Source organism: Salmo salar, unplaced genomic scaffold (assembly GCF_965601325.2).
Source record: "Salmo salar unplaced genomic scaffold, fSalSal1 ptg000432l, whole genome shotgun sequence".
NCBI classification, from domain to species: Eukaryota; Metazoa; Chordata; class Actinopteri; order Salmoniformes; family Salmonidae; genus Salmo; species Salmo salar.
In genome coordinates this window covers 2,123,873-2,148,291 of record NW_027675387.1, presented here as the reverse complement: position 1 = coordinate 2,148,291, position 24,419 = coordinate 2,123,873, and the positions used below count along the sequence as shown (strand labels likewise).

At 42.7% G+C, this 24,419-nt stretch overlaps 1 protein-coding gene across 4 annotated transcripts in view; it reads left to right on the top strand.

Moving 5' to 3' along the window:
- LOC145876076 (NLR family CARD domain-containing protein 3-like) overlaps positions 1-23,747 on the top strand; it is a 34,118-nt gene extending 10,371 nt beyond the window's left edge. For 2 of the 4 annotated variants that reach the window (XM_082971852.1, XM_082971849.1), the window contains 9 exons: positions 1,944-2,033; positions 8,609-8,725; positions 9,081-9,165; positions 9,295-9,523; positions 9,881-12,128; positions 13,612-13,785; positions 17,657-20,054; positions 20,316-20,362; positions 20,824-23,747. In XM_082971852.1, coding sequence (XP_082827978.1) covers positions 1,944-2,033; positions 8,609-8,725; positions 9,081-9,165; positions 9,295-9,523; positions 9,881-11,676 — 2,317 coding nt within the window. In that variant the 3' untranslated portion in view covers positions 11,677-12,128; positions 13,612-13,785; positions 17,657-20,054; positions 20,316-20,362; positions 20,824-23,747. The remainder of the gene's footprint in view (positions 1-1,943; positions 2,034-8,608; positions 8,726-9,080; positions 9,166-9,294; positions 9,524-9,880; positions 12,129-13,611; positions 13,786-17,656; positions 20,055-20,315; positions 20,363-20,823) is intronic. The other 2 variants (XM_082971850.1, XM_082971851.1) reach the window with 2 other exon arrangements.
- The last annotated feature ends 672 nt before the right edge of the window (positions 23,748-24,419 follow it).

The following is a 24,419-nucleotide window of genomic DNA, read 5'->3' as shown; positions in this document are numbered from 1 at the left end:
ACCCCTGCACATTGACTCAGTACTGGTACTCCTTATAGTCTCATTATTACCTCAACTACCTGGTACCCCTGCACATTGACTCAGTACTGGTACTCCTTATAGTCTCATTATTACCTCAACTACCTGGTACCCCTGCACATTGACTCAGTACTGGTAGTCCTTATAGCCTCATTATTACCTCAACTACCTGGTACCCCTGCACATTGACTCAGTACTGGTACTCCTTATAGTCTCATTATTACCTCAACTACCTGGTACCCCTGCACATTGACTCAGTACTGGTACTCCTTATAGCCTCATTATTACCTCAACTACCTGGTACCCCTGCACATTGACTCAGTACTGGTACTCCTTATAGCCTCATTATTACCTCAACTACCTGGTACCCCTGCACATTGACTCAGTACTGGTAATCCTTATAGCCTCATTATTACCTCAACTACCTGGTACCCCTGCACATTGACTCAGTACTGGTACTCCTTATAGCCTCATTATTACCTCAACTACCTGGTACCCCTGCACATTGAATCAGTACTGGTACTCCTTATAGTCTCATTATTACCTCAACTACCTGGCACCCCTGCACATTGACTCAGTACTGGTACTCCTTATAGTCTCATTATTACCTCAACTACCTGGTACCCCTGCACATTGACTCAGTACTGGTAATCCTTATAGCCTCATTATTACCTCAACTACCTGGTACCCCTGCACATTGACTCAGTACTGGTACTCCTTATAGTCTCATTATTACCTCAACTACCTGGTACCCCTGCACATTGACTCAGTACTGGTACTCCTTATAGTCTCATTATTAGCTCAACTACCTGGTACCCCTGGACATTGACTCAGTACTGGTACTCCTTATAGTCTCATTATTACCTCAACTACCTGGTACCCCTGCACATTGACTCAGTACTGGTACTCCTTATAGTCTCATTATTACCTCAACTACCTGGTACCCCTGCACATTGACTCAGTACTGGTACTCCTTATAGCCTCATTATTACCTCAACTACCTGGTACCCCTGCACATTGACTCAGTACTGGTACTCCTTATAGCCTCATTATTACCTCAACTACCTGGTACCCCTGCACATTGACTCAGTACTGGTAATCCTTATAGCCTCATTATTACCTCAACTACCTGGTACCCCTGCACATTGACTCAGTACTGGTACTCCTTATAGCCTCATTATTACCTCAACTACCTGGTACCCCTGCACATTGAATCAGTACTGGTACTCCTTATAGTCTCATTATTACCTCAACTACCTGGTACCCCTGCACATTGACTCAGTACTGGTACTCTTTATAGTCTCATTATTACCTCAACTACCTGGTACCCCTGCACATTGACTCAGTACTGGTAATCCTTATAGCCTCATTATTACCTCAACTACCTGGTACCCCTGCACATTGACTCAGTACTGGTACTCCTTATAGTCTCATTATTACCTCAACTACCTGGTACCCCTGCACATTGACTCAGTACTGGTACTCCTTATAGTCTCATTATTACCTCAACTACCTGGTACCCCTGCACATTGACTCAGTACTGGTACTCCTTATAGTCTCATTATTACCTCAACTACCTGGTACCCCTGCACATTGACTCAGTACTGGTACTCCTTATAGCCTCATTATTACCTCAACTACCTGGTACCCCTGCACATTGACTCAGTACTGGTACTCCTTATAGTCTCATTATTACCTCAACTACCTGGTACCCCTGCACATTGACTCAGTACTGGTACTCCTTATAGTCTCATTATTACCTCAACTACCTGGTACCCCTGCACATTGACTCAGTACTGGTACTCCTTATAGCCTCATTATTGCCTCAACTACCTGGTACCCCTGCACATTGACTCAGTACTGGTACTCCTTATAGCGTAATTATTGTTATTTTGTGTTACTATTTCCTTTTTTTTATTTACAAGGTATAAGGTCAACGTATCATGTCTGGTGAACAGGGCAGAGCTCCATACCCGCAGTCAGACCAGCAGAAACTGGATCAGCAGCACTACAAGGTATCACGTCTGGTGAACAGGTCAGAGTTCATATCCTCAGGCAGACTAGCAGGAACTGGATCAGCAGCACTACAAGGTATCACGTCTGGTGGACAGGTCAGAGTTCATATCCTCAGGCAGACCAGTAGAAACTGGATCAGCAGCACTACAAGGTATCACGTCTGGTGGACAGGTCAGAGTTCATATCCTCAGGCAGACCAGTAGAAACTGGATCAGCAGCACTACAAGGTATCACGTCTGGTGGACAGGTCAGAGTTCATATCCTCAGGCAGACCAGTAGAAACTGGATCAGCAGCACTACAAGGTATCACGTCTGGTGGACAGGTCAGAGTTCATATCCTCAGTCAGACCAGTAGAATCTGGATCAGCAGCACTACAAGGTATCACGTCTGGTGGAGCATGTATCAATACTGTTAGGATGGAAAGAAAGGGAGCGCTGCTCTCGGATCAGTTTTCTCCATTCAGATATTTCCTTAACATTATAGTTATGTCACAATACTGACCCAGGATCAGCTTCTATTAGCACCTATGGCTGCAAGTATTGGGGAGGCTTAGTCTAATGCTTACCCAATAAAAACGCACTAAATCACAGATTTGGCACATCATTGTGTTCATGTTTGGATACACATCATGAAATATATTGAGACATATTTCAGACAGTAGCCTACAAGTATCAAAATATTACTCAATATATTGAACAATATGATTGAAATAGGCCTAAAGACTACTGTTCATATTTTAATGTAGTCATCTCGGTTTTCATTTGAAGAATAATTTTATGCGTCGCTTGTTTTTATCAAATGCAAAGACATTGGCAACTTCGTATTTGTAGTCAACTTTGTTCTGAAATCATCTGCTGACACAGAGAGATGGATAAACTATATGATTCTATGTTTAGCAGAGATCTTCTGTGTATAAAGTCAAGTGGAAGGGCAAAAAAAGCATCTAATGACGCACTCAGCTGTTCTAGTGGTCTGAGGGAGGAGGTAGATTACTCAGCTGTTCTAGTGGTCTGAGACAGGAGGTAGATTACTCAGCTGTTCTAGTGGTCTGAGACAGGAGGTAGATTACTCAGCTGTTCTAGTGGTCTGAGACAGGAGGTAGATCACTCAGCTGTTCTAGTGGTCTGAGACAGGAGGTAGATTACTCAGCTGTTCTAGTGGTCTGATACAGGAGGTAGATTACTCAGCTGTTCTAGTGGTCTGAGACAGGAGGTAGATTACTCAGCTGTTCTAGTGGTCTGAGACAGGAGGTAGATTACTCAGCTGTTCTAGTGGTCTGAGACAGGAGGTAGATTACTCAGCTGTTCTAGTGGTCTGAGGGAGGAGGTAGATTACTCAGCTGTTCTAGTGGTCTGAGACAGGAGGTAGATTACTCAGCTGTTCTAGTGGTCTGATACAGGAGGTAGATTACTCAGCTGTTCTAGTGGTCTGAGGGAGGAGGTAGATTACTCAGCTGTTCTAGTGGTCTGAGGCAGGAGGTAGATTACTCAGCTGTTCTAGTGGTCTGAGGGAGGAGGTAGATTACTCAGCTGTTCTAGTGGACTGAGACAGGAGGTAGGTTACTCAGCTGTTCTAGTGGTCTGAGACAGGAGGTAGATTACTCAGCTGTTCTAGTGGTCTGAGACAGGAGGTAGATTACTCAGCTGTTCTAGTGGACTGAGACAGGAGGTAGATTACTCAGCTGTTCTAGTGGTCTGAGACAGGAGGTAGATTACTCAGCTGTTCTAGTGGTCTGAGACAGGAGGTAGATTACTCAGCTGTTCTAGTGGTCTGAGACAGGAGGTAGATTACTCAGCTGTTCTAGTGGTCTGAGACAGGAGGTAGATTACTCAGCTGTTCTAGTGGTCTGAGACAGGAGGTAGATTACTCAGCTGTTCTAGTGGTCTGAGACAGGAGGTAGATTACTCAGCTGTTCTAGTGGACTGAGACAGGAGGTAGATTACTCAGCTGTTATAGTGGTCTGAGACAGGAGGTAGATTACTCAGCTGTTCTAGTGGTCTGAGGGAGGAGGTAGATTACTCAGCTGTTCTAGTGGTCTGAGACAGGAGGTAGATTACTCAGCAGTTCTAGTGGTCTGAGACAGGAGGTACATTACTCAGCTGTTCTAGTGGTCTGAGACAGGAGGTAGATTACTCAGCTGTTCTAGTGGTCTGAGACAGGAGGTAGATTAATCCGCTGTTCTAGTGGTCTGAGACAGGAGGTAGATTACTCAGCTGTTCTAGTGGTCTGAGGGAGGAGGTAGATTACTCAGCTGTTCTAGTGGTCTGAGACAGGAGGTAGATTACTCAGCTGTTCTAGTGGTCTGAGACAGGAGGTAGATTACTCAGCTGTTCTAGTGGTCTGAGGGAGGAGGTAGATTACTCAGCTGTTCTAGTGGTCTGAGACAGGAGGTAGATCACTCAGCTGTTCTAGTGGTCTGAGACAGGAGTAAGATTACTCAGCTGTTCTAGTGGTCTGATACAGGAGGTAGATTACTCAGCTGTTCTAGTGGTCTGAGACAGGAGGTAGATTACTCAGCTGTTCTAGTGGTCTGAGACAGGAGGTAGATTACTCAGCTGTTCTAGTGGTCTGAGGCAGGAGGTAGATTACTCAGCTGTTCTAGTGGTCTGAGACAGGAGGTAGATTACTCAGCTGTTCTAGTGGTCTGAGACAGGAGGTAGATTACTCAGCTGTTCTAGTGGTCTGAGGGAGGAGGTAGATTACTCAGCTGTTCTAGTGGTCTGAGACAGGAGGTAGAATACTCAGCTGTTCTAGTGGTCTGAGACAGGAGGTAGATTACTCAGCTGTTCTAGTGGTCTGAGACAGGAGGTAGATTACTCAGCTGTTATAGTGGTCTGAGACAGGAGGTAGATTACTCAGCTGTTCTAGTGGTCTGAGACAGGAGGTAGATTACTCAGCTGTTCTAGTGGTCTGAGACAGGAGGTAGATTACTCAGCTGTTCTAGTGGTCTGAGACAGGAGGTAGATTACTCAGCTGTTCTAGTGGTCTGAGACAGGAGGTAGATTACTCAGCTGTTCTAGTGGACTGAGACAGGAGGTAGATTACTCAGCTGTTATAGTGGTCTGAGACAGGAGGTAGATTACTCAGCTGTTCTAGTGGTCTGAGGGAGGAGGTAGATTACTCAGCTGTTCTAGTGGTCTGAGACAGGAGGTAGATTACTCAGCAGTTCTAGTGGTCTGAGACAGGAGGTAGATTACTCAGCTGTTCTAGTGGTCTGAGACAGGAGGTAGATTACTCAGCTGTTCTAGTGGTCTGAGACAGGAGGTAGATTACTCCGCTGTTCTAGTAGTCTGAGACAGGAGTTAGATTACTCAGCTGTTCTAGTGGTCTGAGACAGGAGGTAGATTACTCAGCTGTTCTAGTGGTCTGAGACAGGAGGTAGATTACTCAGCTGTTCTAGTGGTCTGAGACAGGAGGTAGATTACTCAGCTGTTCTAGTGGACTGAGACAGGAGGTAGATTACTCAGCTGTTATAGTGGTCAGAGACAGGAGGTAGATTACTCAGCTGTTCTAGTGGTCTGAGGGAGGAGGTAGATTACTCAGCTGTTCTAGTGGTCTGAGACAGGAGGTAGATTACTCAGCTGTTCTAGTGGTCTGAGACAGGAGGTAGATTACTCAGCTGTTCTAGTGGTCTGAGACAGGAGGTAGATTACTCAGCTGTTCTAGTGGTCTGAGACAGGAGGTAGATTACTCCGCTGTTCTAGTGGTCTGAGGGAGGAGGTAGATCACTCAGCTGTTCTAGTGGTCTGATACAGGAGGTAGATTACTCAGCTGTTCTAGTGGTCTGAGGGAGGAGGTAGATTACTCAGCTGTTCTAGTGGTCTGAGGCAGGAGGTAGATTACTCAGCTGTTCTAGTGGTCTGAGACAGGAGGTAGATTACTCAGCTGTTCTAGTGGTCTGGGCAGGAGGTAGATTACTCAGCTGTTCTAGTGGTCTGAGACAGGAGGTAGATTACTCAGCTGTTCTAGTGGTCTGAGACAGGAGGTAGATTACTCAGCTGTTCTAGTGGTCTGAGGGAGGAGGTAGATTACTCAGCTGTTCTAGTGGTCTGAGACAGGAGGTAGATTACTCAGCTATTCTAGTGGTCTGAGACAGGAGGTAGATTACTCAGCTGTTCTAGTGGTCTGAGGCAGGAGGTAGATCACTCAGCTGTTCTAGTGGTCTGAGACAGGAGGTAGATCACTCAGCTGTTCTAGTGGTCTAAGACAGGAGGTAGATCACAAGCATTTTCCAAGTGTAATGTTATTGATGGTTTCGGGAAACAGCTCTTTTACGAAATCCATGCGGGTTACTGTTATCAGCTCCTCACAACCCCAAGCTGAACATCCCCCACAACCAGAGCCTGATCGTCAAGGGGGAACCATAAACCTGCCTCTCCAACTCTCCCTGACCTGAGTGTTTTAACTCCTGAGTGTCTAGGGGGGAACCATAAACCTGCCTCTCCATCTCTCCCTGACCTGAGTGTTTTAACTCCTGAGAGTCTAGGGGGGGGGGGGGGGGGGGGACCATAAACCTACCTCTCCAACTCTCCCTGACCTGAGTGTTTTAACTCCTGAGAGTCTAGGGGGGGGGGAACCATAAACCTGCCTCTCCAACTCTCCCTGACCTGAGTGTGTTAACTCCTGAGAGTCTAGGGGGGGAACCATAAACCTGCCTCTCCAACTCTCCCTGACCTGAGTGTTTTTACTCCTGAGAGTCTAGGGGGGAACCACAAACCTGCCTCTCCAACTCTCCCTGACCTGAGTGTGTTAACTCCTGAGAGTCTAGGGGGGAACCATAAACCTGCCTCTCCATCTCTCCCTGACCTGAGTGTGTTAACTCCTGAGAGTCTAGGGGGGGGGAACCATAAACCTGCCTCTCCATCTCTCCCTGACCTGAGTGTGTTAACTCCTGAGAGTCTAGAGGGCGAACCATAAACCTGCCTCTCCATCTCTCCCTGACCTGAGTGTGTTAACTCCTGAGAGTCTAGGGGGGAACCATAAACCTGCCTCTCCAACTCTCCCTGACCTGAGTGTGTTAACTCCTGAGTGTCTAGGGGGAACCATAAACCTGCCTCTCCAACTCTCCCTGACCTGAGTGTGTTAACTCCTGAGAGTCTAGGGGGGAACCATAAACCTGCCTCTCCATCTCTCCCTGACCTGAGTGTTTTAACTCCTGAGTGTCTAGGGGGAACCATAAACCTGCCTCTCCATCTCTCCCTGACCTGAGTGTGTTAACTCCTGAGTGTCTAGGGGGAACCATAAACCTGCCTCTCCAACTCTCCCTGACCTGAGTGTGTTAACTCCTGAGTGTCTAGGGGGGAACTATAAACCTGCCTCTCCAACTCTCCCTGACCTGAGTGTGTTAACTCCTGGGCTACTTTATTCCCCTCTGGCTGGGGGTGGAGTCAGTGAGTCACAAACCAGTAAAATAGGTAGAGACGGGTCGCTCTCTTTCAAGCTCTGAGATTTAACGATGTTCCTATGAAGGTTCTAACAATTAATTTAGCCTTCAGATGCTTTTGGGAAACCAGGCCCTGGATAAGAACATCTGCTAAAAAAAGTGTTAAATGTAAAAAATTTACAAACAGATCACATATACATTTCTTGAATATTTTAAAAAATATATATATATATTGATGTCACAAATGTATCATTTGTACATATCTTTATTAAAAATGTAGTAATTTGTTATATTTGACTGTATGATTTCTCTGAGAGTGAGGCAGATATATATTATTACTGTATTAAACCTAGCAGTACTACTGATTTCTCTGAGAGTGAGGCAGATATATATTATTACTGTGTTAAACCTAGCAGTACTACTGATTTCTCTGAGAGGCAGATATATATTATTACTGTGTTAAACCTAGCAGTACTACTGATTTCTCTGAGAGGCAGATATATATTATTACTGTATTAAACCTAGCAGTACTACTGATTTCTCTGACAGTGAGACAGATATATATTATTACTGTATTAAACCTAGCAGTACTACTGATTTCTCTGAGAGTGAGGCAGATATATATTATTACTGTGTAAAACCTAGCAGTACTACTGATTTCTCTGAGAGGCAGATATATATTATTACTGTGTAAAACCTAGCAGTACTACTGATTTCTCTGAGAGGCAGATATATATTATTACTGTGTTAAACCTAGCAGTACTACTGATTTCTCTGAGAGTGAGGCAGATATATATTATTACTGTGTTAAACCTAGCAGTACTACTGATTTCTCTGAGAGTGAGGCAGATATATATTATTACTGTATTAAACCTAGCAGTAGTACTGATTTCTCTGAGAGTGAGGCAGATATATTGCATTTAGCAAAAAACATTATTTGTCTCTGAAATGAAACCATCAAGTGATAGATTTTAAACAAATACATGTCTGTCATTGAACTACCCCATGTAATGATTAGATAGTGAAAAAACACACCAATCTCTTTACTAATTTCTTTAAACAATAAAGACTAATTTACGAACATTTCTGTAAAGTGAAATGTTGCGTTTTGTAATGAAACTCTTCTTATGTTTCCCCATCTGAGCTCAGAGTAGATGAGAGATGTAATGTTTGTCTCTGTTGTGTTGAAGACTAATCAAGCAGGAGAGACCAGCCTCCCCTGTACCCAGCTGTGTGTCCATGAAGAGTGACAAGTCTATGGATCAACCTATAAAGTTTAGAGAGGGAGACTTTTCTACTGAACAAAGGTAAGAAGAACTCATGGGTCATGGTCAGTGAGTTAAACAACACTGTCTCTAGTCATTTCTCCTCTCCCATTTTCACATTTCTTTTGGTTGTTTTCATAATCCATAGGCTAATTCTTTAGTTCATTTTCATAGTCCTAAAACAATATTAAACAAACACAACGTTCCCTCCCTTTGTGTGTGTGTGTGTGTGTGTGTGTGTGTGTGTGTGTGTGTGTGTGTGTGTGTGTGTGTGTGTGTGTGTGTGTGTGTGTGTGTGTGTGTGTGTGTGTGTGTGTGTGTGCGTGTGTGTGTGTGTGTGTGTGTGTGTGTGTGTACTCCCTGGATGAGGAGATGTAATCTCATGTTTTGTGCACAGAAACCAACAGGAGAGATCAGAGTCAGAGATTCTCAGTGGTCAGTCTTCCCAGAGTCATCAAACAGACCTGGCCTCCATATTCAGTGTATGTGGTCCTGTTATGAACATTTGTTTTTGTTGACCTCAAGTAAAGTTGATCTGTCAATCATTCATTAATGTGTTAATGAGAAAGCCTTTCTTCTCTTGCTTAACTTATTTACTTGATTTATTTCAGTTGCTTGAAGAGAAAATGATGACATTTGTGAAGAACGAGCTGAAGATGTTCAAGACGATTCTTAGTCCAGAACTCCCAGAAGGCTTTGAGAGTCAGAAGCAGGATGAGGAAGTGGTGGATGCTGAAGATGAGAAGCAGGAGAGCAGTGCCAGAGAGGGGGCTCTGAAGATCACACTGCACGTCCTGAGGAAAATGAACCAGAAGGAGCTTGCTGACACACTGGAGAAATGTAAGATCTGTCTGCCTCATGTTGAATGATGTTTTATAACATTTAAAAGCTGTAGCTAAAGTACAGCTAAAGTAGCTGAGTAACTCAATGATATTGTCGCAGCCTTAACACAACACCTAGTGACCTCATCACGTAGCAGCAGAGAGAGAGAGAGACAACATTAATAATACCATCAATAATACCAAAAATAATGTAATCAGTCACACCAGTCTGTAATGCATTATGAAAACATTTACACATTTATACAGTCAGTTAAGAGAATAAATGATTATAATTTAACTTTATAACAGTCCTACAATACTGTAGGCATTAAAACAAATGTAATATTAATATCATCCTTGTTATTTCTTCATTCAGATGAACTTGCTGTGATTTGCCAACGTGAACTCAAATCTAATCTAAAGAAGAAGTTTCAATATGTATTTGAGGGGATCGCTAAACAAGGAAACCCAACACTTCTCAATAAGATCTACACAGAGCTCTACATCACAGAGGGTGGAACAGGAGAGGTCAATAATGAACATGAGCTGAGACAGATTGAGACAACAACCAGGAAACAAGCAAGACCAGAGACTGCAATCAAATGTAACGACATCTTCAAACCCTTAACTGGACAAGACAAACTCATCAGAACTGTGCTGACAAAGGGAGTCGCTGGCATTGGAAAAACAGTCTCTGTGCAGAAGTTCATTCTGGACTGGGCTGAAGGAAAAGCAAATCAGGATGTTCAATTTGTGTTTTCATTCCCTTTCCGGGAGCTGAATTTGATGAAAGGGGACAAACACACTTTCATTGAACTTGTCAATCACTTCTCAATGGAAACCAAACAATCAAGAATCTCCAATTACAACAAGTACAAAGTTCTGTTCATCTTTGATGGTCTGGATGAGTGCCGACTGCCCCTAGACTTCCAGAAGAACAAGATCTGTTGGGACGTCACAGAGTCAACCTCAGTGGATGTTCTGCTGACAAATCTCATCAAGGGAAATCTGCTTCCCTCTGCTCTCCTCTGGATAACTACCCGACCTGCAGCAGCCAATAAGATCCCTTCAGGGTGTGTTGACCAGGTGACAGAGGTACGAGGGTTCAATGACCCACAGAAGGAGGAGTACTTCAGAAAGAGATTCATTGATGAGGACCTGGCCAGCAGAATCATCTCACACATAAAGACATCAAGGAGCCTCCACATCATGTGCCACATTCCAGTCTTCTGTTGGATTTCTGCAACAGTCCTCGAACACATGCTGAAACATAAGAGAGAAGAGATGCCCAAGACTCTGACTGAGATGTACACACACCTTGTGGTGTTTCATACCAAACAGAAGAATGAAAAGTATCTTGGGAAAGAAGAGACAGATCCACACTTGAGTAACGAGAGCATTCTGTCACTGGGAAAACTGGCTTTTCAACAGCTTGTGAATGGCAATCTGATTTTCTATGAAGAAGACCTGAAAGAGGCTGGCATTGATGTCAATGAAGCCTCAGTGTACTCAGGATTGTGCACACAGATCTTTAAAGAGGAATGTGTGCTGCACCAGATGAAGGTGTACTGCTTCGTGCATCTGAGCATTCAGGAGTTTCTGGCTGCTGTGTATGTGTTCCTCTCATTCATCAACAACAATGATAATCTAATGGACAAACAGCAAACAAAGTCCAGTATATTTTCTTTGCTGTACAGAGACGAGCCTGAAGTTACTGTCTACAAGAGTGCTGTGGATAAAGCCTTACAAAGTGAGACAGGAAACCTGGACCTTTTCCTCCGCTTCCTTCTGGGCCTCTCACTGGAGTCCAATCAGAAGCACTTACGAGGTCTACTGACAAAGACAAGAATCAGCTCACAGAGCCATGAAGAAACAGTCAAGTACATCAAGGAGAAGATCAGGGAGAATACCTCTCCAGAGAGGAGCATCAATCTGTTCCACTGTCTGAATGAACTGAATGACCATTCTCTAGTGGAGGAAATCCAAAGCTACCTGAAATCAGGAAGTCTCTCAAAACCCAACCTGTCACCTGCACAGTGGTCAGCTCTGGTCTTTGTGTTGCTGACTTCAGAAAAGGAGCTGGATGTGTTTGACCTGAAGAAATACTCCAGATCAGAGGAAGGTCTTCTGAGGCTGCTGCCAGTGGTCAAAGCCTCCAGAGCTGCTCTGTGAGTAAATAAAATGACATATAAGAAGTAATCATCAGGAAGAAAGAAATATTATGTTTAGAGAAAAATGTGTATTATAATATGTATATAATATTAAATTGAATAACATATTGAATCAGATATTCAATCTAGTATTACAATATGACCATACAATTCTAGGAGACGGAAGATGAATCTATATGTTGTTTGAGAGAATAAACCAAATGCATCTACCGTTGTCCTTCTACACTACTGGTGTTAAATTAACAGTGTGTTTGTGAAGTCATGATGATCTCGTTGCAGGCTGTCAGGCTGTGGAGTCACAGAGGAAGGCTGTGCTTCTCTGGTCTCAGTTCTCAGTTCAAACCCCTCACACCTGAGAGAGCTGGACCTGAGTAACAATGACCTGAAGGATTCAGGAGTGAAGCTGGTCTCTGCTGGACTGGGGAATCCCCACTGTAAACTGGAGACTCTGAGGTCAGTATTCCTGTAGTTGGTCAACAAGTGATAACTGTTCACCAGATCCACATGTGTTTACCAGACACACATAGTCCACACCAAATGTGTTTGGACAGTGAAGCTTACAGTTGTACATTTGGTTGTGTTTTAGATTGTAGCCTCTGTTATTGGTAATGGTGAGAGGTTAGTATGTTTTGTTGTATCCTCTGTTATTGGTAATGGTGAGAGGTTAGCATGTTTTGTTGAAGCCTCTGTTATTAGTAATGATGAGAGGTTAGCATGTTTTGTTGTAGCCTCTGTTATTGGTAATGGTGAGAGGTTAGCATGTTTTGTTGTAGCCTCTGTTATTGGTAATGGTGAGAGGTTAGCATGTTTTGTTGTAGCCTCTGTTATTGGTAATGGTGAGAGGTTAGCATGTTTTGTTGTAGCCTCTGTTAATGGTAATGGTGAGAGGTTAGCATGTTTTGTTGTAGCCTCTGTTATTGGTAATGGTTAGTATGTTTTGTTGTAGCCACTGTTTTTGGTAATGGTGAGAGGTTAGCATGTTTTGTTGTGTCCTTTGTTATTGGTAATGGTGAGAGGTTAGCAGGTTTTGTTGTATCCTCTGTTATTGGTAATGGTGAGAGGTTAGCATGTTTGTTGTAGCCTCTGTTATTGGTAATGGTGAGAGGTTAGCATGTTTTGCTGTAGCCTCTGTTATTAGTAATGGTGAGAGGTTAGCATGTTTTGTTGTATCCTCTGTTAGTGGTAATGGTGAGAGGTTAGCATGTTTTGTTGTAGCCTCTGTTATTGGTAATGGTGAGAGGTTAGCATGTTTTGTTGTAGCCTCTGTTAATGGTAATGGTGAGAGGTTAGCATGTTTTGTTGTAGCCTCTGTTATTGGTAATGGTGAGAGGTTAGCATGTTTTGTTGTAGCTTCTGTAACTTTTCTCACTCATTATTATTAAAATAACTGCAAATGCGTCAATGTCACCTCTTATGAAACATTTGATCTGAAATCCAAAATGCTGGAGTGTAGGGCCACATTTAAATGTTTTGCTTCACTATCAAAATAGATATGGTGTGGACTGTATACTCAATACAATCTAAATCTGATACCTCACTGTCTGTCTTTTGACTGATACTGCTTTTAAACTGGTCTGGTCAGTCTACTCAAATATTTGTACTATACATGTTTCTATCTGCAGGAAAAACTTTGATAATTTGTCATTTTTAATGACGATATATTAATTTACAAATAGATATGGAAGGTTTCATATGTTGAAAAAATATACCGCCACTATTTTCACCACCAAAGAATAGCAGTGTGATTTTAATATGATTTGACTCTTTGCAGGCTGTCAGCCTGTGGAGTCACAGAGGAAGGCTGTGCTTCTCTGGTCTCAGTTCTGTGATCAAACCCAACACATTATTTGTAAACGGGTAACAGTGTAAACAGGGAAAGCTAAGCGTATCATTTTAATACAAAATGTCTGTCATTGTATTTCTTCTGTGTTGGCAGACTCACTGGCTGTAAACTCACAGACACATCCTGTAAAGTGTTGGCCTCAGTTCTCAGTTCAAACCCCTCACACCTGAGAGAGCTGGACCTGAGTAACAATGACCTGAAGGATTCAGGAGTGGAGCTGCTCTCTGCTGGACTGGAGGATCCACACTGTAAACTGGAGACTCTGAGGTCAGTATTCCTGTAGTTGGTCAACAAGTGATAACTGTTCACCAGATCCACATGTGTTTACCAGACACACATAGTCCACACCATATGTGTTTGGACAGTGAAGTTTACAGTTTTAAATGTGGTGCTATGCTCCAGCATTTTGGATTTGAGATGTTTCATATTAGGTGACAGTACAGAATGTCACCTTTTATTTAAACGTATTCATACATATACAGTCGTGGCCAAAAGTTTTGAGAATGACACAAATATTAATTTCCACAAAGTTTGCTGCTTCAGTGTCTTTAGATATTTTTGTCAGATGTTACTGTGGAATACTGAATTATAATTACAAGCATTTCATAAGTGTCAAAGGCTTTTATTGACAATTACATGAAGTTGAAGCAATGAATCAATATTTACATTTAAAAATTATTAATTATTTGGACAAATGTATTTAGTCAAAAGTTGAATGTTTTGTCCCATATTCATGCCTGCAGTGATTACATCAAGCTTGTGATTCTACTAAATTGTTGAATTAATTTGCTGTTTGTCCTAGTTGTGTTTTAGATAATATTTTTCCTAATAGTAACTTAATGGTGAATAATGTCCTGTAATTTTGGAGTCACTTCACTTGTATTGTCAGTAAGAATAGAAGATGTTTCTGAACACTTCTACATTCATGTGGATGCTACCATGATTATGAATAATCAGGAATGAATCGTGAATAATGATAAATGAGCCTCTGTTATTGGTAATGGTGAGAGGTTAGCATGTGTTGTTGTAGTCTCTGTTATTGGTAATGGTGAGAGGTTAGCATGTTTTGTTGTAGCCTCTGTTATTGGTAATGGTGAGAGGTTAGCATGTTTTGTTGTAGCCTCTGTTATTGGTAATGGAGAGAGGTTAGCATGTTTTGTTGAAGTCTCTGTTATTGGTAATGGTGAGAGGTTAGCATGTTTTTTTGCAGCCTCTGTTATTGGTAATGGTGAGAGGTTAGCATGTTTTGTTGTAGCCTCTGTTATTGGTAATGGAGAGAGGTTAGCATGTTTTGTTGTAGCCTCTGTTATTGGTAATGGTGAGAGGTTAGCATGTTTTGTTGTAGTCTCTGTTATTGGTAATGGTGAGAGGTTAGCATGTTTTGTTGCACCCTCTGTTATTGTTAATGGTGAGAGGTTAGCATGTTTTGTTGTATCCTCTGTTATTGGTAATGGTGAGAGGTTAGCATGTTTTGTTGTAGACTCTGTTATTGGTAATGGTGAGAGGTTAGCATGTTTTGTTGTAGCCTCTGTCATTGGTGATGCTGAGAGGTTAGCATGTTTTGTTGTAGCCTCTGTTATTGGTAATGGTGAGAGGTTAGCATGTTTTGTTGTAGTCTCTGTTATTGGTAATGGTGAGAGGTTAGCATGTTTTGTTGTAGCCTCTGTTATTGGTAATGGTGAGAGGTTAGCATGTTTTGTTGTATCCTCTGTTTTAGGTAATGGTGAGAGGTTAGTATGTTTTGTTGTAGCCTCTGTTATTGTTAATGGTGAGAGGTTAGCATGTTTTGTTGTATCCTCTGTTATTGGGAGTGTTGAGAGGTTAGCATGTTTTGTTGTAGCCTCTGTTATTGGTAATGGTGAGAGGTTAGCATGTTTTGTTGTAGTCTCTGTTATTGGTAATGGTGAGAGGTTAGCATGTTTTGTTGTAGCCTCTGTTATTGGTAATGGTGAGAGGTTAGCATGTTTTGTTGTAGCCTCTGTTATTGGTAATGGTGAGAGGTTAGCATGTTTTGTTGTATCCTCTGTTATTGGTAATGGTGAGAGGTTAGCATGTCTTGTTGTAGCCTCTGTTATTGGTAATGGTGAGAGGTTAGCATGTTTTGTTGTATCCTCTGTTATTCGTAATGGTGAGAGGTTAGCATGTCTTGTTGTAGCCTCTGTAACTTTCTCACTCATTATTATTCATGATTCATTCATGATTTGTAGTAATCATGGCATAATCAGGATTCATTTAGTAGTGTTTAGAAACATGTTATCTACTCACTTAGACAGAAAATTATCCAGTCATCATCCACCATTTTATTATTGGGCAAAACACAACCAAAACAAACTGCAAATGCAACCAACTAGTTTACAACGAAACACTAATCTATTGACTACTTTAATACACTATAAATGAATTGGTCAGAATACTTATGACTTCTTCAAATGGGGGGACTAGATACATAAACTGCTTTCATTTCTAAATGGTGAATCAGATATGTATGAAAATATCCTCAAATAAAAGGTGACATTATATACTGTTACCTCATATGAAACATTTGATCTGAAATCCAAAATGTTGGAGTTTAGAGCCACATTTAAAATATTAGCTTGGATCATCATTGGATCATCATTGCAGGCTCCGTGCCTTGGATCACCACTGGAGGCTCCGGGCCATGGATCATCACTGGAGTCTTCGTGCCATGGATCATCACTGGAGGCTCCGGGCCATGGATCATCCCAACAGCCTTCTTGCCATGGATTATCACTGGAGACTCCAGGCCATGGATCATCACTGGAGGCTTCGTGCCATGGATCATCACTGGAGGCTTCGTGCCATGGATCATTATTGGAGGCTTCGTGCCATGGATCATCACTGGAGTCTTCGTGCCATGGATCATCATTGGAGGCTTCGGACCATGGATCATCACTGGAGGCTTTTTACATGGAGCCGGAACAGGTCTCACCGGACTGGGGAACGTCGCTGGAGGCTCCGGACTGGGGGACGTTGCCGGAAGCTCTGGACTGGGAAGGCGTACTGGAGGCCTGATGCGTGGGGCTGGCACAGGTGGCGCCAGACTGGTAACACACACCTCAGGGCAAGGAGCAGGAACAAGACACACCGGACTGGGCAGGCGCACTAGAGACCTGATGCGTGGGGCTGGAACAGGTGGCGCCCGACTGGTGACACGCACCTCAGGGCAAGTGCGAGGAGCAGGAACAGGGCGTACCAGGCTGGATAGACTCACTGGAGGCCTGGTACGTGGGGCAGGCACAGAGCTCACCGGGCTGTGAATGCGCACTGGCGACACAGTGCGCATCACCGCATAACACGGTGCTTGCTCAGTCACTCGCTCCCCACGGTAAGCATGAGGAGCTGGCTCAGGTCTCCAACCTGACTGTGCCAATCTCCCTAATTTTTTGGGGGGGTGTGTCTGCCTCTCGTGCTTCCCTTGTTGCCGCGCTCTCGCTGCCTCCACCTGTTCTCGTGGGAGGTGCTTTTCTCCTGCCCCTAATTCCTCCAAAGCCCTGGATATACTCCTCCTAACCTCCGCAATAGTCCACAGGTCCATATCACGTTGGAATGACAAGTGGACTACACGTCTCGAATGTTCAGAAAGTTAAGCTTACGTTGCAAAAATCTTATTGACTAAAATTACAAATGATGCAGTACTGCTGGCTGGTGAAGTAGGCTAGCTAGCAGTGGCTGCGTTGTTGACTTTGCCATACTTGTTGTAGTCAACACCATCAGCCTCATTCATCTATTCCTCCATCAATATCACCATCGTTGTTGTAGTCATCACCCTCAGCCTCATTCATCTATTCCTGTCAAAATAGATATGGTGTGGACTGTATACTCAATACAATCTAAATCTGATACCTCAATGTCTGTCTTTTGACTGATACTGCTTTTAAACTGGTCTGGTCAGTCTACTCAAATATTTGTATTATATATTTTTCTCTCTACAAGATGATTTTACTCGTTGCAGGCTGTCAGGCTGTCTAGTCACAGAGGAAGGCTGTGCTTCTCTGGTCTCAGCTCTGTGGTCAAACCCAACACATTATTTGTAAACGGGTAACAGCGTAAACATGGAAAGCTAAGAATATAATTTTAATACAACCTGTCTGTCATTGTATTTCTTCTGTGTTGGCAGACTCACTGGCTGTAAACTCACAGACACATCCTGTAAAGTGTTGGCCTCAGTTCTCAGTTCAAACCCCTCACACCTGAGAGAGCTGGACCTGAGTAACAATGACCTGAAGGATTCAGGAGTGAAGCTGCTCTCTGCTGGACTGGAGGATCCACACTGCAGACTGGAGACTCTGAGGTCAGTATTCCTGTAGTTGGTCCACAAGTGTTTTGTTGTAGTCTCTGTTATTGGTAATGGTGAGAGGTTAGCATGTTTTGTTGTAGCCTCTGTTATTGGTAATGGTGAGAGGTTAGCATGTTTTGTTGTAGCCTCTGTTATTGGTAATGGTGAGAGGTTAGCATGTTTTGTTGTAGCCTCTGTTATTGGTAATGGTGAGAGGTTAGCATGTTTTGTTGTAGTCTCTGTTATTGGTAATGGTGAGAGGTTAGCATGTTTTGTTGTAGCCTCTGTTATTGGTAATGGTGAGAGGTTAGCATGTTTTGTTGTAGCCTCTGTTATTGGTAATGGTGAGAGGTTAGCATGTTTTGTTGTAGCCTCTGTTATTGGTAATGATGAGAGGTGTCGTGTCTTTGGGGGTACCATTAAACGGAAGATATGTTTATCAATTAGCTCCCTGTAATTATTATCACGCGATTAAACTGATTAATCATTTAATTGTAATTAACTAGGAGGTCGGGGCACCAAGGAGAATATTCAGATTACAAAGCTATAATTTTCCTAATATAACTTTCCTGTACTATAATATTATATTCTATTATAATATAGGTCGATTATCTTCTAAGTTTAAATGGTGTATTTACCTCTAGTCCAGTCTCATTCCAAAACGTCATAAATTGTTGTATCTGCACGAACCCAGTCTTTACTAAAATCATCCATACATCAATTGTCTTAAAATCATTTATTTACTACACTAAGTAATTAACAGAAAAACATACAAACAGTAATTATCGTCACAAAGGATTGGTAGAGGAATGTGCCCTTGTGGGCTAAACAGGCAGGTCGGCCTGTTGAACAATGGGTCATAAACGGTCCGCTGAGAAGTTACACAGAGTTCATTAATATTAACAATTGACAATTGAAGGCTCACTCATTCGGGAACAATTGCAATCAATATATATTTACGCTCAGTGTGTCGTCGTTCTTTGTTGGAGAGTTCGGTTCTGTTGGAGAGTCTCTCTCTCGGTTAGAATGGATCTTTCAAAGCAACATTCATTAATGTCGTCATAGAATGGTGGTTTCGTTGGTCTTCGCGTTCGATGATATAATTTACTTAGCTGCAGACTAATAATTAATATCAAAGACTTGTTCTTATTCTGTCGGTATCAATAGTCTAAAAGTTAACCACGTGGTATGGTTCACTTTCAGTAGAGGAATTGGAAGGTAGAACCTATGTGCCAACGGAGTGTAGGCCTGGTCTGGAGAAATGTAAATCAGGGAGTGTTTTATAGTGCCCATAGAACAGCTTGTCAAATGAAGCCTGGTCCTGTATGGGTGTTGGTACAAAGGGGAGGGGGGTCAACTGTCCTTCCTGTACCCAAAGAGGCCAACGTCATGACAGAGGTTAGCATGTTTTGTTGTGGCCTCTGTAACTTTTTCACTCATTATTTTTCATGATCCTTCTCAATCATGGCAGTCACAGGCTTGATGTCGTCATTGCAGTCAAAGAATATGGGACCAAATACTAAACTTTTGACTATTTTAACACACTATGATTTAATTGGTCAGAAAACATATGACTTATTTAAATAGGGGGACTAGATACATGAAGTGCTTTCATTTTACTAAATGGTGAAACAGATATGTATGAAAATATCCTCAAATAAAAGGTGACATTATATACTGTCACCTCATATGAAACATTTGATCTCAAATCCAAAATGTTGGAGTTTAGAGCCACATTTAAAATGTTATCTTCACTGTCAAAATAGATATGGTGTGGACTGTATACTCAATACAATCTAAATCTGATACCTCACTGTCTGTCTTTTGACTGATACTGCTTTTAAACTGGTCTGGTCAGTCTACTCAAATATTTGTACTATACATGTTTCTATCTGCAGGCAAAACGTTGATAATTTGTAATTCATAATATGATACATTAATTTATGAGTAGATATGGAAGGTTTCAGGACACTGATATATCTGAATATGTTTAAGAAATATACTGCCACTATTTTCACCACCAAAGACTAGCAGTGTGATTTTAATATGATTTTACTCTTTGCAGGCTGTCAGGCTGTCTAGTCACAGAGGAAGGCTGTGCTTCTCTGGTCTCAGCTCTGAGGTCAAACCCCTCACACCTGAGAGAGCTGGACCTGAGCTACAATCACCCAGGAGACTCAGGAGTCAGACTGCTGACTGCTGGACTGGAGGATCCACACTGCAGACTGGAGAAACTCAAGTATGTAGAGGGTTTATGTCAATGTTCATATCAGACATGTTTGACTTTTCAGGCTAGTTAAGACAAACATTCTGACCACCACTTGGACAAAATTATATGCTGTGTGTGTGTGTGTGTGTGTGTGTGTGTGTGTGTGTGTGTGTGTGTGTGTGTGTGTGTGTGTGTGTGTGTGTGTGTGTGTGTGTGTGTGTGTGTGTGTGTGTGTGTGTGAGTTCAGGTGTATCCCTCAATGACTGTCTGTTTTTCTGCTTACCGCTACAGTGTGGAACATGGTGAAGAGATCAGAATGAAACCTGGGCTTAGAAAATGTGAGTGTTGACTGCTGTGAAGAATATGACTAAGAATAAGTCTTAATTCAAGTTAAGTCAAAGTCAAAGACCACCATCATTACTGACTTGGTCATATTAAATATCAGCTGGAGTTCTACAGAAGCAGAAATCAGGGACACCAAAGTTTACAAAGAGTTGATGTGTGTGTGTGTGTGTGTGTGTGTGTGTGTGTGTGTGTGTGTGTGTGTGTGTGTGTGTGTGTGTGTGTGTGTGTGTGTGTGTGTGTGTGTGTGTGTGTGTGTGTGTGTAATTAATGTGAATAAGTGTGTATTATATTACCATACAGTATAACATATGATCATTCAACAAGTCTCAAGTTACCTTAACTTCTCCTTTTGATACCTAGAAACATCTACATTAAATGAATTAGTGAAAAGTGAGTTAACATTCTAATGTGAATGATGATGATTTCTAATATTGTGTCTGGTTTCATCCATCAGATGTCTGTGATCTCACACTGGACCTAAACACAGTAAACAGACTCCTCTCTCTGTCTGAGGAGAACAGAAATGTGACATGGAGGAGAGAGAAGCAGCTGTATCCTGATCACCCAGAGAGATTTGAGGACTGTAGACAGGTGCTGTGTAGAGAGGGTCTGACTGGGCGCTGTTACTGGGAGGTAGAGTGGAATGGGGGGGCTGATATAGGAGTGACATATAAAGGAATCAGCAGGAGAGGAGGGGTTAAGGACTGTTGTCTTGGATACAATGACAAGTCCTGGTGTCTGTTCTGCTCTGACAACAGATACACTGCCTGTCACAATAATAATCCCACTACCATAGACGTCCCCTCCTCCAGCCCCCACAGAGTAGGAGTGTATCTGGACTGGCCAGCCGGCACTCTGTCCTTCTATAGAGCCTCCTCTGACACACTGACCCACCTGATCACATTCACCTCCACATTCCCTGAGCCCCTCTATCCAGGGTTTAGGGTTTGTGATGTTGACTCCTCAGTGTCCCTGAAATAATAACTGGACACACACACACACACACACACACACACACACACACACACACACACACACACACACACACACACACACACACACACACACACACTGGACACACACACTGGACACAGACACACACTGAACACACACACACACTGGACACACACTCACTGGACACACACACACACACTCACTGGACACACACACACGCTTGACACACACGCTTGACACACACACGCTTGACACACACATGCTTGACAAACACACTGGATACACACACACACACTCTGGGGACACACACACAAACACTGACACACACACACACACACACTGACACACATAAACACAGACACACACACACACACTGAACACACACACACACAAACCCACTGGACACACACACACACACACACACACACACACACACACACACACACACACACACCTGGACACAGACACACACACTGAACACACACACACACTGGACACACACTCACTGGACACACACACACACTCACTGGACACACACACACACGCTTGACACACACACGCTTGACACACACATGCTTGACAAACACACTGGATACACACACACACACTCTGGGGACACACACACAAACACTGACACACACACACACACACACTGACACACATAAACACAGACACACACACACACACTGAACACACACACACACACACACACACACACACACACACACACACACACACACACACACACACACACACACACACACACACACACACACACACACACACTGGACACAGACACACACACTGAACACACACACACACTGGACACACACTCACTGGACACACACACACACTCACTGGACACACACACACACGCTTGACACACACACGCTTGACACACACATGCTTGACAAACACACTGGATACACACACACACACACTCTGGACACACACACACAAACACTGACACACACACACACACTGACACACATAAACACAGACACACACACACACACACACACACTGAACACACACACACAAACCCACTGGACACACACACACACACTCACTGGACACACACACACACACACACACACACACACACACAATGAACACACACACACTGAACACACACAATGGACAAACACACACTGGACACTCACACATGACAGGCTTGTAATATTTTCTGATCTTTTTCCACTTTGCCTTTTTTATGATATATTTTACTGTTTGTGTTTGTACCACAGGAGGTTGGTGGGACCTTATTTAGGGAGGACAGGCTTGTAATGGCTGGAGTGGAATAAGTGGAATGGTATTGTCATGACGTTGGCCTGTGGGTAAGGTTTATGACCCCCCCCCCATAAATACCTTTCTCCCTTCCCCTCTCTGACCCTACTGAAGGACTTGAATAGCCTGTGTTAAATATAGAGAGTCTGGGAACATCAAACAAATGGGGAAAGGAACCATATTTTGGTAATAAAACCAGTTGGAAATATGCTTGGGAACGTAATGAGTATGCATGTAAGGTTCGGTTGTCATCTGAGACATTATGACTGATGACAGGACGACATAAACTGTACCTGAGAAAGTATACACCCTCTAGTTATCAGAGTAACATGGAATTGTTATGCAATTGAAATGTTTGATATTGGAATTGTTTGTTAGGAGATTAAATGTAATTTTAGCTTCCAAATGAGAGAATTGGGTTTTCATAAGGAAAGTGCCCTGCTTGATCAGTGGCCCACCCCTGTGAAGAGGAGGGGTTATAAACGATGAAACACATCCTTCCCCCCTCTCCACTATATAAGCCTTTGACGAAAAGATAATCACGTTGTTCCAGTACGGGAGGTCTTCAGCCTCTACGTTAGAAGGACACACATGTCAAGTACAGAACTAAGCCAACCTCGGCGTGAGCTTTGGTGGCGAATGGTATGAACTTTGAGCTTATTCACTACAGAAGTGATACTTCCTAGCCGTTGAGTTAGCAGCGGCCGCTGTAGACGTGGGCTAGGAAAGGACGGACGACGGATCCAGTCTAACAACCAGATGAAGATACCACCACGTATCCAATTGACCACCATTGACATTCTTCCAAAAACAGGAAGATCTGTTGGCCAACCCGGCCAGCATCTACGACCAATCTACTGAAGCGCAGCTCAGAGTAAATATTTATTGCATTTTCCTTTTCCAAATGGGCGGTAATTTAGAATGCATAAGATAATGTATTTACGATAGCATAGCTGCTGTTTCTGTGTTCCTAAATCTTCCCGCTCTTTCATTCAAGCCCAACCCCCTTTCCTTTGTGTAACCAGCCGTCATACAGGTTCCGTCCACCGGGACGTTTTCTGTATGACATCATCTGTATTCTGTGTATTTGTAATTCTGTGTGCTTAGTTTATTTAGTAAATAAATAATTAAACCCAATTTTGTATTGCTGATTCAACTTGTTAGCCAGGGTTCATGAAAATAGCCAAGAACTTAAAACTTTCATTATGAGACTGAAAATAAAACAAGGGTTAATATTGACTGCTATCGATGTAAAATATTACAAAGTATTTTAAGAGTTTATTCGGAAGATAACGGCTCTATAAACGTTCTTCCGTGGTGCCCCGACTTTCTAGTTAATTACTTTTACATGATTAGCTTAATCAGGTAATATTAATTACAGAGAAATCATTTTATAAGTTAGCATGTCATATCACTTAATCCGGCATAGCCAAAGACACGACAGTATTTACCAACGTTTCAGCATCACTGTGCCTTCTTCAGGGTGATGTCATCAATACTTGAACCAGGTTATGTAAACGAACAGTGCAATTAATGCAACCAATGACAATAGAGAGGGGTGTGACATAATGATTAAGTTAATTACAATGAATTAATGAAACTGTTAAAAAAAAACAGTTTATGGCATATTAAATATTAAAAAATAGTAGGGTATTGTGGCAAAGAAGGGGGTCGAGTGATAAATGGCAGATATGTGAGGGCAGAACTAATAAACGGGCTCTGCCCGATCACTAAAATGGCCACCCCGATCAGAACTACAGATCACAAAATGGCCGACTGCCAAAACTACAATTCCCAGAAGCAAGGGGA